This window comes from Pan paniscus, chromosome 6 (assembly GCF_029289425.2).
Source record: "Pan paniscus chromosome 6, NHGRI_mPanPan1-v2.0_pri, whole genome shotgun sequence".
Lineage (NCBI taxonomy): Eukaryota > Metazoa > Chordata > Mammalia > Primates > Hominidae > Pan > Pan paniscus.
In genome coordinates, this window is record NC_073255.2 from 171,482,166 (window position 1) to 171,497,013 (window position 14,848).

Sequence of the window (14,848 nt, forward strand, 5' to 3'; positions counted from 1 at the left end):
AATGGAGTTCTTAGATGTTGCTGTAGTTCTCTACTGTGACTTAACTCCCACACCTAACATGGAAGAAATTATGTCATGTGCATGAAATAGGCTGGATTGGATTTCAGGATCACTGCATAAGTTATTGTCTCTAAATGTCAATCTGTGTTAGTAAAGTTTCTCTTACAGTGTCTATTGAAAAATAAGGTCCCAAGTATTCTTTTTCACAACTGCAAGAATTAAGCATAAGTGAGTTTCTCAAGATCAGAAGAAATAGTATGTCATCATATTTTTTTCACATCATTTCTGTGAATTTAGTGAGATTTTAGCCCTTTCAAAATTGACTGTAGATGTATTCACTCACCAGAATAGGCGTGTTAGTCTAATGTTAGTCCTCTTGTATTGCATGTCTAACTTTCCACAGCTCAAGTTACAGGGGTTTGTGTGCTTCTTGGTAACTTACCAACCTAAAAGAAAGCATTTCATTGGATTTAGATGCTAACTTTTCAAGACTCCAAAAATTAAGTGAATCTCCCCTACTGTTTAGGGGGGAAGTAAAGGTTTTCTTTTATAGGAAGGACTGCTTTGCCAGTTCATGTGTATGTGTTTATGGTGGTACAAAATATAAGTTACCATCTTAATTGCCAATTTATGCTTACTATCAAGTTACATGATCATACATGCCCATTTTGTGGTTAATGCCTGTTGTCCAAATGTAATTATTAATAGCATCTCCTTTTACTTTCAAAAGTGCCCCAGTCTGGATGATAAATTATGTGGTTACCTCACTATAAAAATATTGAGCTGGGTGTGGGGTCACGCACCTGTAGTCTCAACTACTAGGGAAGCGGAGGCAGGAGGATTGCTTGTGCCTAGGCTTGAGATCAGCCTGGACAACATAGTGAGACCCCATTTTAGAAAAATAAAAACGTAAAAATGAAGACGTTAGCTTTCACTACTGTTAAGAATTGAATCTAGAAATGGGCATAACCAGGGTTTTATATTTCCTGTAAGCACAAAAGTTGCTAAATTTCTTTGCATTTATTATAAAAGTAAAAACACTTGTGGCTGCAGATTCATCTGATTCCAAGCCGTGCTTTCTAGAGATGTTTATGTAAACTTCTCCCATATAAAATGGGCTCTTTCAAGGGACTGGAGTAATTTTTCCCTATTTTGTCTCTAAACTGCTTGACAAGCTAAAAAAGTTTTACCTACTGGGGAGGAGTGTGGTAACGGATAGCATCAATGACAGCATACTGTCCTATCAGAAAAATACTTTCTTATTGTTTGAAAACTGGGGTGGGAAGAATCATGACCCCAGTTAAATAACTAATTAGAATATTGGTCTATGCTGAAATCTCAAATTGCTTTAAGATCTTTCTACTAAGAGTATGCTAGTATTACTCATCTCCTCTTAGGTCCAGTCTTAGAGGTGTCATCCATATACCTCAACAGTAAAGAGTGTTGGTTCTGAAGATGTTAGTTGTTTCTCAGATATTTGATATTATGACACCATAGGCAGTCATATCCTGACTGATGCTTTCTCCATTTGTGGAAAAGAAGACAGGTGCTGTTGGAGGAAACTGAAATCTAAAGAGACTCTAGATTCCTTGGCCATGATCATGGTAATTAGTTGGCATCAAGAACTCTACTCAAAACTCAGTTCACTGAGGCTCCACACACAGTTATCACCTGGGCTTTAAAACTTTTTTCTAAAAGGTAGCCTTTCCCTTGACCTATTCTTTGTTTGGAATACTGTGTTTTAAGAAGCTGAGTCAAGAACATCCATGGCAGGTAAACTATAAAAAGGTAATTTAATGCAACTAATTGAGTCTTAAATTATTACTGCTGTTATAACATTGTGGTCTGAATGGCACACTCTAGCATAGCTATACAGGATGACCTTTATTCAGTGCATACTGCATGCCAAGCACAGTTTTAGGCATTTTACATACACATGTTGTTTTATGTAGGAACTAGAACATGGCTCTGAACTCACTGGAAAGCTATGGTTCAATACTGCGTTTTACTTTGCTGTTTAGTATATCCAGGTCATAGTTTTTATTTCATTTGATCAATCATTGATCACTAAGCTGTTTTGCTTAAAGAAACTGCTTTAGTAAAAAGAAGCAAACTATTGATACACCTATCGTCATGGATGAACCTCAGCTGCATTGTGCCAAGTGAAAGAAATTGGGCTTAAAAAGCTGTGTATTGTATGATTCCATTTATGTGCCATTTGGGAAAATATAGAACTATCAGGAAATAACACAGATTGGTGGGGTAAGGGTAGGCTGCTGGGGGCACAAGGAAATTTTAAGGGGTTGATAGAGCTGTTTTATATCCTGATTGGTTATTACACTACTGTATGCAGTTGTCAAAACTCATAGAACTGTATGCTAAAAAGGGTGACTTTTGCTATATGTAAATTATACCTCAAAAAAGACTTGCTTTATCCAGTGAACTCACCATTGCCTTAATTGGGACCTTACCTTTTGTTCACAAAGTAATAGACTACATTAGTCAATTAGGAGAATTAAGTGAAGGGTTGAAGGTTTGCTATATGCACCTATCTGTGCCTTTGAAAACTAACCTGGAGGGCATTTGTTATGCTTTCTCAAGGCTTCAGGAGCCATCTGGTTCTGACTTTAGCACCTAAACCACGGTCATTATAGGGAACTGCCTTTTAAAGTCCTTCTTCATGAGAAGTTATGTTTGAGAATCTTGCTAATGTTATAGGTTGAAAGCTCCTCTAATAAAGGTTTTTTTAATTTTTTTATTTTTTTATCCCAGACTATCTCTGCTTATTATCATCAATTTCTTTAGCCTTAATTGGGCCTTCCATCCCCTCCTTTTTCTCTTGTAACAACCTAGTCTAGGAGCGGGTCAACAAGGACCTCCTGGAGTCAACGCAGATGAGTGGTACACTGAGAGGCAAGTGATACTGATTCAGAGCTAGATAACACTCGTATAAGAATTGCAAACACTGAAACCACATGTCAGTGCCTAAGACAGGCTTCCTGGCTGATGGGGATGACCTCTCCCCTGTCAAATGACTTATTTATATAATATCTCTGCTCATAAATCATATATGCTTTTGAGATTGCTTTACTTTTAATCTGATGATAGTTAATGCTTTCGGAAGAAGTCAAAACAAGACATACAGAATATTATATAGTAAAAAAATGCCTACTTAAGGGACTGCTTTACTGGCTTTTAGAAGTACCATTATTGTGCTAATAAGTCCAGGTTAAAAAGCAGGGCCCACCTCTGACTGGTTCGGACACACTTCTCACAAAGCACCACCGTGAAAACATCTAACGCAGACCTAAGTATCTGAAAGCATCCTGTACTGTAGCGTTCCAGACAGGCGTGTGTTTCATTCTCTGTGGTTGGCATAGTCACTTCCTGTTTGTTTCCTGCTGGCACGCGTCCAAGGAAAAGCCAGGTACCAAACTGAAACACTGGATGTAGTCTGCATCTTGCCAGAGGAAATGGATTGTTTAGTCTGGGTTTAAGCACAGGACGAGGCAGTTTCAAGTTTGGAGTAAGAGTGACACACAAGACACTCATGCAAGACAGACTTGATCCCTGAAGACCTGTGTGCAGCTGCATACATAGCAAGGCACAGAAGTGGTGAGATAAAATTAGAGACTCAGGGAGGAAAGGTCAGCTGGGACTAGCTGTGGGCACGGGGACTGATGAGTTGGTTACCTTTGGCATTTTAGTGTGATATTTTCAGAAGCAGCCAATTCAGGTCTCGCTTCTGTGAGGCAAGTAGTTGCCTATTGGTGTGGTTAAGCTTTCTTTTATAATAATTGATTTATAGAACCCTTTATTTTTTAAACATTATAGGCTATTTTAACTATAAAATTAAACGTAGAATGGATTCTTCTCTCTGCCTTACTCTAAATTAGTGGCTGTTATTTTATCGTGTTATTCAAATCACCCTAGCATATCTTTACATATATAGTATTCAGATCTTAAAAAATTAAAATTAAAAATAGATAGATCATTTATGAAACTCTGAATCTCTTGTTTCAGCTCTTATTGGCCATAAAGGAATACAGAACTCTTATCACAGATTGTCGGTGGGGTTTGAATTGTGACTTACTTGACCAGGAGAGGAAAGTGAGGAATGAATTGGTGGCACCTTATTAAATGAATGAGTTGACTGGAGTTGTTTCCCTTTTTTTTCTAATTCCAAAGAGTATACACTACCGAATTGGGGTTTCTTCTTTCCTTCTCGTCCTGTAGCGAATCTTTCTGTCTCTCTGACCATCTCTTCTGGTTTTCTAAAATTCAAAGATTTTGAACACTTTGGAGAAAATCAAAGAACATCTAAAGCCATTTAATTTGAATTGTTTATTTTATTGGCACTAGATGTAAACAGCTTTTTGTTCAAGGCTAAGATTCTTTTAATTCTCCTTTTTTTTTCTTGGTAAGGTCATAGGAGAGCACAGTGTTTAATCAAGGCTTCAACAGTAAAAGACTAGATTTAATTTGAAAACCCAGAGAGTTAGAATTTATTCAATTCAGGTTTGCACCTAGGGTTCACTAAATCAGGTCTTGTTCATGGTACAAGGGATATAGCACCTATATGTGAATGAGACACACAAGGTCCTTTTGTGGAGCTTTTAACCTCTTTCTGAAATTTGTCTGTTCTGTACCTCTGACAAAGTCCTTAGGGTGTTTTCATATTTAGGCTTTATGTTTTAGGATTTTTAATTAACATTTTGTTCTTTTTTTTTTTTTTTTGGAGTCTCGCTCTGTTGCCCAGGCTGGAGTGCAGTGGTGCAATCTGGGCTCACTGCAAGCTCCACCTCCCAGGTTCACGCCATTCTCCCACCTCAGCCTCCCAAGTAGCTGGGAGTACAGGTACCCGCCACCACGCCCAGCTAATTTTGTTTTTGTATTTTTATTAGAGACAGGGTTTCACTGTGTTAGCCAGGATGGCCTTGATCTCCTGACCTCGTGATTGCCTGCCTCGGCCTCCCAAAGTGCTGGGATTACAGGCATGAGCCACCACACCCAGCCTAACATTTTATTCCTTATAGCCTTTAGTTATATGTAAAAAGTAGATTCACATAATAAATACAGCTGTAATTACTTAGTGGATCATATTACTGAATAATTTCTGGACCCTAGCAGCCAAACCATAAAAGTGTTACTTAACAGTTGAATAAACATTTACTAAATCTTGCAGTGGGTAAAGCACTGTGTTCTAACAGCATGGGTGATACAGAAATGGATCAAACATTGTTCCTGCTCTCAAGGAATTTATAATCCTGGTGGGAAACGTGAGCATTTGCACAAGCACCTCTACCAGGAGGTGCTTTAGTAGATGTACAGTGTACATAACAGTTTGTCTTTGGTTCCTGTTCCTGCTATGGTGACTTAGGGGAGGGGGTTGGTAGGTGCAAATTTGACTTCCTGAAGTTAGTCCTCTATGCAGAAAATAAAGTTGTTTGACTTTCTCCCCAATTTTGGCCTTGAGCTACTTCCTGGACTTATTACCCCAAACTTTCATTATTTCTTCCTTAAAATATCCCATTATTTAAATTGACTGCAGTTAGCTCCTAGGTGCTTCTACATGAAGATTCAATACTTAAAGGCAGACTTTAAGTATTTAACACAGACTTAAAGACTTTAAAAGACTTAAAGACTTTAACACAGACTTAAAGGCAATGGTGGACCCTTAAAGACAAGGGTAGCTGTGAAGGGAAACACCACTGAGTTCTCACCCTGCACCTGCTCCTCTCCACCCTACTGTAGAACACAGTGCCTTGCCCATTGCAAGAATTTAGTAAATGTTTGTTCAACTGTAAGTAACACTATTATGGTTTGGCTGCTAGGGTCCAGAAATTATTTAGTAATATGGTCCACTAAGTAATGACAACTGTATTTAACTCCACACCACTGTGGAGAGGGGTAGGTACAGGGTGAGAACTCAGTAGTGTTTCCCTTTTCAGCCAACCCTGGAACAATATGGATTTGAACTGCATAGGTTCACTTATACATGGATTTTTTCCCAAAACAACTTGGATCAAAAATACTACACTTGCTAGATGTGAAATCTGTATATACGTAAGGCTGATAGGACTAATTCAGTTTGGTTTAATATAGTTCAGATGCATTATTCTGGCCTTAGGAGCTCTGCCTGCTTAACTTTCTTAGGATGATGAATGTAACTTATGCCAAAATTGAGTAATGAGTAATGGCTTCACTGTGGTTTTTCCTAATTTGCTGTTTTAAAATTTTAGTTGGCCGGGCACGGTGGCTCACGCCTGTAATCTCAGCACTTTGGGAGGCCGAGGTGGGCAGATCACGAGGTCAGGAGATCGAGACCATCCTGGCTAACACGGTGAAACCCCATCTCTACTAAAATTACAAAAAATTAGCCGGGCGTGGTGGCGGGCACCTGTAGTCCCAGCTACTCTGGAGGCTGAGGCAGGAGAATGGCATGAACCCAGGAGGTGGAGCTTACAGTGAGCTGAGATCGCGCCACTGCACTCCAGCCTGGGCGACAGAGCGAGACTCCATCTCAAAAAGAAAATAATAATAATAAAATAAAATAAAACAAAATTTTAGTCACTTAAGTCTCATTGACTGATTATTAAGCAGTCTAAGTATTTTAAATATTTGTAAGTAATTAGTCTGCTGTGTGAATGGCTTGAGTAGTCATTAAAGTGGAATGTTGATTTTATTTATTTATTGGAAACATTTCTATTTTTGTTGAACTCTCCTTCCTTTGTAGTTGAAATATTATGGTGGCCTTTGTTTATTTGGCTCTTTAATTTGGTCCCACACAAAAGGGACCAAACTTGAGAGTGCTGCTATTAAACAGGGGACCTGTTGGATCTGGCCGTGGTCAAACAAGTGAATCCCATGTATACCCAAGCCCCTTGCTGAAGACCTGGAACTCGTTTCTAAAGTCACAGACAACAACCCCTAAACATGGCCCATCATAATCGCAGTGTGTTAGCTGGGGATCAGACAAACTTATTCATTCCCTTTACCAGTCGTGGGAACACTGGATGGCATCAGCAGATGTCCATTTAGGACCCAGCCTTTCACAAGGGCAGAGCATTCATATAAACATTCTTCTCTCTCCTCCTCAGTAGTCGTGGAAATAACCATGGATAAGTCACCTGACCAGGGTTTAAATCCTGGGGATTTGGTAGTTTAAAAAGGTCCATTTTTACTGCCTTAATAGTCCTGTGAGTAGAGCAGGTTTTTATTTAACCACTCTGGATCTGTTTCCTTCTTTTTTTTTTTTTTTAAATTGAGACAGAGTCTTGCTGTGTCACCCAGGCTGGAGTGCAGTGGCACAATCTCGGTTCACTGCAACCTCCACCTCCCAGGATCAAGCAATTCTCCTGCCTCAGCCTCCCAAGTAGCTGGGATTACAGGCGTCCACCACCACGCCTGGCTAATTTTTGTATTTTTAGTAGAGACAGGGTTTCACCATGTTGCCCAGGCTGGTCTTGAACTCCTGACCTCAAGTGATCCACCCACCTCGGCCTCCCAAAGTGCTGAGATTAGAGGCATGAGCTACTGCGCCCAGCCCTGTTTACTATTTTTTAACATCTTTATTGCATTATAATTCACATACTATGCAATTCGCCATTTAAAGTATACAATTAAATGGCTTTTAGTGTATTCACAAAATTGTAAATCCATTACCACAATCAATGTTGGAACATTTTCACTACCCTAAAAAGAAACCCAGTGCCCCTTAGCTGTTATCACCCCCCCAAGTTCCTCCTCTATTCCACCCAGCCCTGGGCAACAACTAATCTACTTTGTGTCACTATAGATTCGCCTGTTGTGGAAATTTCATATAAATGGACTTATGCAGTAAGTGGTCCTTTGTGACTGGCTTCTTTTATTTAGTAGCATCATGCTTTCAAGATTCATCCAAGAACCTTGTTGTGGTTTGGTTCAGTACTTCATTCCTTTTCATTGCCAAATAATATTCTATTGTATGGATATACCACATTTAATTTATCTGTTCATTAGTTAATGGACATTTGTGTTGTGTTCACTTTTTGACTATTATGAGTAATGCTGCTATGAAGGTTTGTGTACAAGTTTTGTATAGACTCATATTTCATTTCTCTTGGGTATATGCTTAGTAGTGGAATTGCTGGGTCATATGGTAGATCTGTGTTTAACAAAAGGAATTGCCAGACTGTTTTCGGAAGAGGCTATATAGCCTTTTGCATACCTGATTTTACAGTGTATTATGATTCCAGTTTCTCCACATCCTTACTCACACTTGTTTATAATCTGACTTTTTATTGTTGCCATCCTAGAGGGTACAAAGTAGTATCTCATTGTGGTTTTGATTTGCATTTCCTTGATAGCTAGTAATATTAAGCCTATTTTTATGTACTTATTGACCTTTTGTATATCTTTGGAGAAATGGCTGTTTAAACCTTTTGCCCATTTTTAAATTTGATCATTTGTCTTTTTATTATTGGAGACAGTTCTTATATCTGATAAGGAACTTGTATCTAGACTGTATATGATATGCAAATTTTTCTCCCATTCTCTGGGTTGCCTTTTTATGTTCTTTTTTTTTTTTTTTTTTTTTTTTGAGCCGGAATCTTGCTCTGTCGCCCAGGCTGGAGTGCAGTGGTGCGATCTCTGCTCACTGCAAGCTCCGCCTCCCGGGTTCACGCCATTCTCCTGCTTCAGCCTTTATGTTCTTAATAGTGTCCTTTGAAGCACAAACATTTTTAATTTTTATATACCCAGTTTATTTTTTTCTTGTGTATGCTTTTGGTGTCATATCTGAGAAACCATTAATTAACTCAAGGTCATGAAGACTTTACTCCTATGGCTTTTTTTCTAAAAATTTTTACAATTTTAGCTCTTGACTCTAAGTCTTTGATTCATTTTGAGTTAATTTTTATATAAAGTATGAGTCAGGGGTCCAACTTCATTCTTTCACATGTGGATATACAGTTATCCCAGTACTATTTGTTGAAAAGATTATTGTTTCTGCATTTCATTGTCTTGGCACACTTGTTGGAAATCAATTGATAAAAAATATGAGGGTTTATTTTGGGTTCCCAATTCTATTTCATTGATCTGTGTGTATCTTGATTACTATAGCTTTGTAGTAAGTTTTGAAATCAGGAACTATGAGTCCCTTGGTTTATTTCTTCTTTTTCAAGATTGTTTTGGCTATTCTGAGTACCTTAGATTTCCATATGAACTTTAAGATCAGTTTGTCAATTTATACAAAAAAGTCCGTTGAGATTTTTGATAGGATTGTATTGAATCTGTATGTTAATTTAGGAAATATTGCCCTCTTAACAGTGTTATGTCTTCTAATCCATAAATACATATTTAGGTTTTCTTTCATTTGAACACTGTGTTGTAGTAGTCAGAGTATAGTTTTGTACTTCTTAGGTTAAATTTATTTTTAGCATTTTATTCTTTTTGATGTTATTATAAGTAGAATTGTTTGCTTAATCTTTCATGTTGCTTATTGCTACTGTATTAAAAACCCAATTTCCTTTTCTGTATTGTTCTTATATCTGCAGCCTTGCTGAGTTTATTAGTTCTAACAGGTTTTTGGTGGGATCATACCATCTGCAAATAGAGATAGTTTTACTTCTTCCTTTCCAATCTGGGTGCCTTTTATTTCATTGTCTTGCCTAGTTGCCCTAGCTAGGATCTTAAATACAATGTTGAATAGAAGTAGAATGTTCAGTCATTCTACAATAAAGTCCTAGGTTCAAGAACTTAAGATTAATAGTTGGTGACACTGCAAAGGCACACATCTATGAGTGGTGAATCCAAGATGCTGATAGATATATACACTCATAGTTTCTACTTCTGGTAAGCTTTAGTCAAACATGGTCACTTTTGTTATCTTTTAACAAATTAATTTTTTATAGTGAAAATTTAGATTATTTGGAGAAATCTATAAAATCCATTTTTCTCTCCAATTTAGTGAGCAGTATGCTTACAGACTCTGGAAACAGATAAAGCATGGTCCTTGCACAGTAGATGAATGTAAACAGTACTCAGTGTACTCATGCTCTTGTGTCTCTAAGGTGCCTTTGCTTTTCTTAACCATTAAGAATAAAATAAAGGAATGTTGGTGCTAGAGGGACTCATTTTATAAATGAAAAAATAGTTCATTGGAGGTAAAATCTTGGCCAAGGTCACTCACACATGTTCTTCCACAGAGTACTAGGAATATAAAGGGCCCTCAGTTACTAGTTAGTGAATGAGTTAGGTTTGGAGACCTCCAGAGCTTCCCCTGGATTTGGGAGTGAGCACTGTTGGATTTGAAAGGCTCAGTGGTCACCTGACTCCAAACAACAGGCTGTTGACTTCCCCTCCTGCTCTTTCCAAGGGATGTTTGTGGTGGCTGTTGTGCGGCTAGCTGACATTTCTGACCTGTTGAAGCCAGAAGGTGTTTAGAATCTAGAGTAGTCATCTCCCTGCTAAACAGCTAGAGGTCTGGTCTGAGTAGATTTGTTCTCAGCAGCTGTAGTTTGTGATGGTAATCTTCTGTAAGGTTGCAGTGTGAGGGTGGGGCTTGGCAGGGCAAAGGAGTATCTTAGTAGCCTTCCCTTTAAATCTGCTACCTAGAAGGGAATTCCTAATAGAGAAAGAAGAGACACTTATTGTGCTACCCTTTTTTCATGTATGTTCTCTTTTAAGCCACCCCTTTTATCCCACAACCCTTTAAAATGCTGGCAAAGGAAGAGTGTGTGTTTCTTTTCTTTCTTTCTTTCTTTTTTAATTGACAGGAGAATTGGAGGTCCAGAGAAGTTACTTGCCTAAAATTCTGTAGTACATTGAAGGGGTACTGGCGGGGCAGGTGATGGGACAGTATACTTACTTGGAAGAGACTGTGTCTTCTGAGTTAAGATCCTTTCCATTTTTCATAGTTGTTTGAGTATGGATAGTTTGTGTATAAGAGTTATTAGGTAGCTCTTCTAGGCCTTGACGTGAAATTCTAATAAAGAGCCACCCCAGCAGTAAGGATCCAGTGCTACGATTCTGTGACTGTTTGGCTGGTGCTCACAGTTAGGATCAATGGCTAATTAAAATGAAAAGGTGCATTGATTACTAACCAATAACAACTTATTCTGCCACCCTCAAGTAAAGACAAACCCTTGGACTCCCCTGAACTTGTTTCACCTAGGTCCTTTCTGTTAATATAGAACAGGAAGCATATGGTTAGAATTTAGAAGTCTATGTGATTAATAAAGGAATGTTTTTAAAGTAGATAATTTGAATACTTTCAGTTGTCTTTTAGCTTGCTGAACTTCATCTCTTTCTCATGCCTTCCCTTTGCTCACTTTGAGCTCAGAAACTTGAGAGGAGTTACATTATACAGCAGGTACAGACCCCTAGGTTTGAATCCAGGCTCTGTCATTTACTCTCTGTGTGATAATTGTTTACTTAACCTCTCTGTGCCAGAACTTGTTACATGGAGAAATAATATGTCATCATAGGATTGCAATGATGATTAAATGAGTTAATACATACAAAATGCTTAAAAGAGTACCTGGCATGAAATATGAACTCAGAACATGTTAGCTGTTTATTGTTAAAAGTACTTATAAAGAATATTATTACTACCATTGCTACTACAACTACAGCTCTTCTGGTCCAAGTTGAATTACCTGTAATTCAGTTGTACTTTAAAAAGGGCTAAAGGTGGCTTGTGTTTTATATATACCTTCCTTTTTTAGCAGCTGGAATGTTCAGGGATCATAAGAGAGCGAGCCCTGTTCACAGGCATGCTGTAAAATCCCTTCCTGATTCCCTTGACTGTGCTTTCTAAGCACCTGGGAAAGCATTCCTGCTGGACTGGATCTAGCTCAGGGTATTGCAAGCTCACTTAGTGTGGGAAAACCAAACACATTTTAAGCAAATGAACTAGATTTAGAGATTAGCGAAAAGTCCTAATTTTAGTACCAGCCTGGGTACAACACATAAAAGGAGAAATACAGCCAATGCTCCTGGTTCACTTTCTGATTTTTCGAGATTACCTGATTCCTTGGAAAACTAGTAACACAAATGTGGGCATAGAGAAAATAATTTTCCTTCCTTTCGGATTTAGATAGGAAACAGGAACAGATTGTCCCAAAAGGTATCTACTGTCCTGATGTAGCACTTGCTGTGAATCTCTAAGCCTTTTTTCTTGTAATTTCTGGAAAGTTCCTGGCTTCCAGGAATTATAGCTGGAATCCCTCAGTACCTGCATGTTTCAGGCACACGGTTAAATGGGATTAAAGTGCAGTTATATAATTAAACAGAACTTCCTCCTGAGTTGTGTTTTAACACTGGTCTCTTCCTGTCCTGATCAACAGGTATCTCAGATGAAGACATCATCAACATTACTCTTCCTACTGGAGTCCCCATTCTTCTGGAATTGGATGAAAACCTGCGTGCTGTTGGGCCTCATCAGTTCCTGGGTGACCAAGAGGCGATCCAAGCAGCCATTAAGAAAGTAGAAGATCAAGGAAAAGTGAAACAAGCTAAAAAATAGTCTTTCTCAACTGTTGGCTAAGAAGAAATGCAAAAGAAGTGGCATAGGAGTGTGTTATGGGTGCTGAACTCTCTCTCTTTTTCCCCGATTTTCCAGAGCTAGGCTGTGGAGTAGAGTTTGTATAGGTAACTAGGTAACTTATTGTGGCCCAGATAAGGCTTTAGGATGCCTCAGTGCTTATGTCATAGCCTTATGAGTTAGCTTTCTTGCTAGCCCCCTAGTCGGTCACCAAACTAGTAATTAGTGGGGCTTAATGAAGGTTATAAGTTTCTGAGATGGGAGAGCAACAAGTAGAGATGAAGTTAAAGGTATTTATCATTCAAGAAATCATTACTGAGTCACCATTGACAGGCACTATTCTAATCAGTAGTTCACTTTAATATTTAATAAGATTTTCTGGGATAACAGTAAGGGATATTAGATAATATACCATATGTATTTATTACTAGTCTTTTCCTCTAGGAAAAGGGATGCTTTGATAATTAAGGCCAGAGGCCCATTAGTTGAGAAAGTCACAGATATATTTCTCCAAGAAAGCCAACAACCACCACCACAATGATAGAAATGACAACAAGGCCCTTTAACTTGTCTTCTAGTTTAGACACATCCTTCATTTGACATTTAGTAGAATTCCTCTTTGGCCACAAGAATAAGCAGCAAATAAACAACTATGGCTGTTGAGGTTCTCATTTTGGTTTGTTTTAATTTTTTGAACTTTGGGTACCTGTAATTAGTTTAAAAATAAAGTTCCTGATAATAAAGTAACTGAAAATGGCATCCCCAAAGTGGCTCCATGTGTTTGGTGAATTTTAGGTAGGCTTCTAAACTAGTCTTTGACTCATACTTTCCTGTAACACTCAAAGAATTGCACGTATTTCAACACAACAGACACTCATGATTTTCTATATGTTGAAGCATGAAGCAGGGAAGGTAGAATACAGTGCATGTAACTTCATTCACATAAGCAGAGGGAATGGTATATTGGGGCTTGTGACATAAATTTGTTCATTAACTGATGGCAAAAGATTACGGTATGTAGCACGGAGCAGTCAGGGTAGGCCATGGACACAATTGCGTATCTGTCTTAATGATACTCTTTTGCACTATGTTTTAGATGCTGTGGGTACATAAGTCATCATTTCTTTAAGCCGTTGACTCTGTTTCAAAGCAGGTCACATATATTTCGATGATAAAGTCATGTAAAACATTTGTAGCTATAATACCTGTTACAGATATTTTCCATTTTTTTCATGGTTTTTCATTGGATTAGTTTATTTTTATCCACTTTATAGTACAATTGGCATTTGAAGAATACTAACTTTAAAGTATTTTTGCTACTGCTTTGTCTCCATTTGATTATTAACACAAGACTTTTAACGATTAGCCAAAGAAGATGGTTGAAAAGAAGAAATGAACCTGCTTTGCCTGCAGCTGGCCACATCTGTGATGCATAAGGACATGGAATGTGGATGCTTTACATTTATTACCTACTATTGGTTTCCCTAGTGTAGCCCCTTCGTTTTAGTGGTGTTGATTAACCAAGTAATACTCTAGAATTCAAATATCAGGGTCAAGAATGCAACTACCAGATGTTCGTAGAATTTCAAACCTATGGCTAGGCTGCCATAGTGATATTCACACCATTTTTGAATATCATCATCTCTGGAACTGGCCTCTGAGTTTTCCAGCCCAAGGGGTGACCATGTCTTAATGTACTTCAAGATCCTAGAGTTGGATTCTTCCATTGTCCTGCATCAAGGTATCTTCTTCCAGGGAACCTTCTGGCAGCATGATGTGCTTCTGCACACAAAGCAACTGTCATATCCAGTCACTTTAGAATCTCACAGGCTTCCCAAGAAAAGGATGATTTTTGCTAATACAGTACTCTATGATACAATTTGGTCTTACTGTTTTTGAGATCTTGGCTGAAAAAATATGAACAGAAGAGCCTTTTTTTTTTTTTTTTTTTTTTTTGAGACGGAGTCTCACACTTTTGCTTAGGCTGGAGTGCAGTGGCGCGACCTCGGCTTACTGCAAGCTCCACCTCCCGGGTTCATGCCATTCTCCTGCCTCAGCCTCCCGAGTAGCTGAGACTACAGGTGCCTGCCACCACGCCCGGCTAAGTTTTTGTATTTTTAGTAGAGATGGGGTTTCACCATGTTAGCCAGGATGGTCTCAATCTCCTGACCTCGTGATCCACCCCCTCGGCCTCCCAAAGTGCTGGGATTACAGGCGTGAGCCACCGCGCCTGGCCAAGACATTTTTTTAAATGTCACTTAAAATTAGTTAACAACTCCAGCACTTCAACCTTAGGATCACCTAGTGAACCTGTTTTCTTTG

At 38.5% G+C, this 14,848-nt stretch overlaps 1 protein-coding gene across 3 annotated transcripts in view; it reads left to right on the top strand.

The window, feature by feature from the left end:
* Nucleotides 1–13,293, top strand: part of BPGM (bisphosphoglycerate mutase) — a 35,024-nt gene extending 21,731 nt beyond the window's left edge. For all 3 annotated transcript variants that reach the window (XM_008966017.4, XM_063606387.1, XM_003813450.4), the window contains one exon: nucleotides 12,330–13,293. In XM_008966017.4, the coding sequence (XP_008964265.1) occupies nucleotides 12,330–12,508 (179 nt within the window). In that variant the 3' untranslated portion in view covers nucleotides 12,509–13,293. The remainder of the gene's footprint in view (nucleotides 1–12,329) is intronic.
* The last annotated feature ends 1,555 nt before the right edge of the window (nucleotides 13,294–14,848 follow it).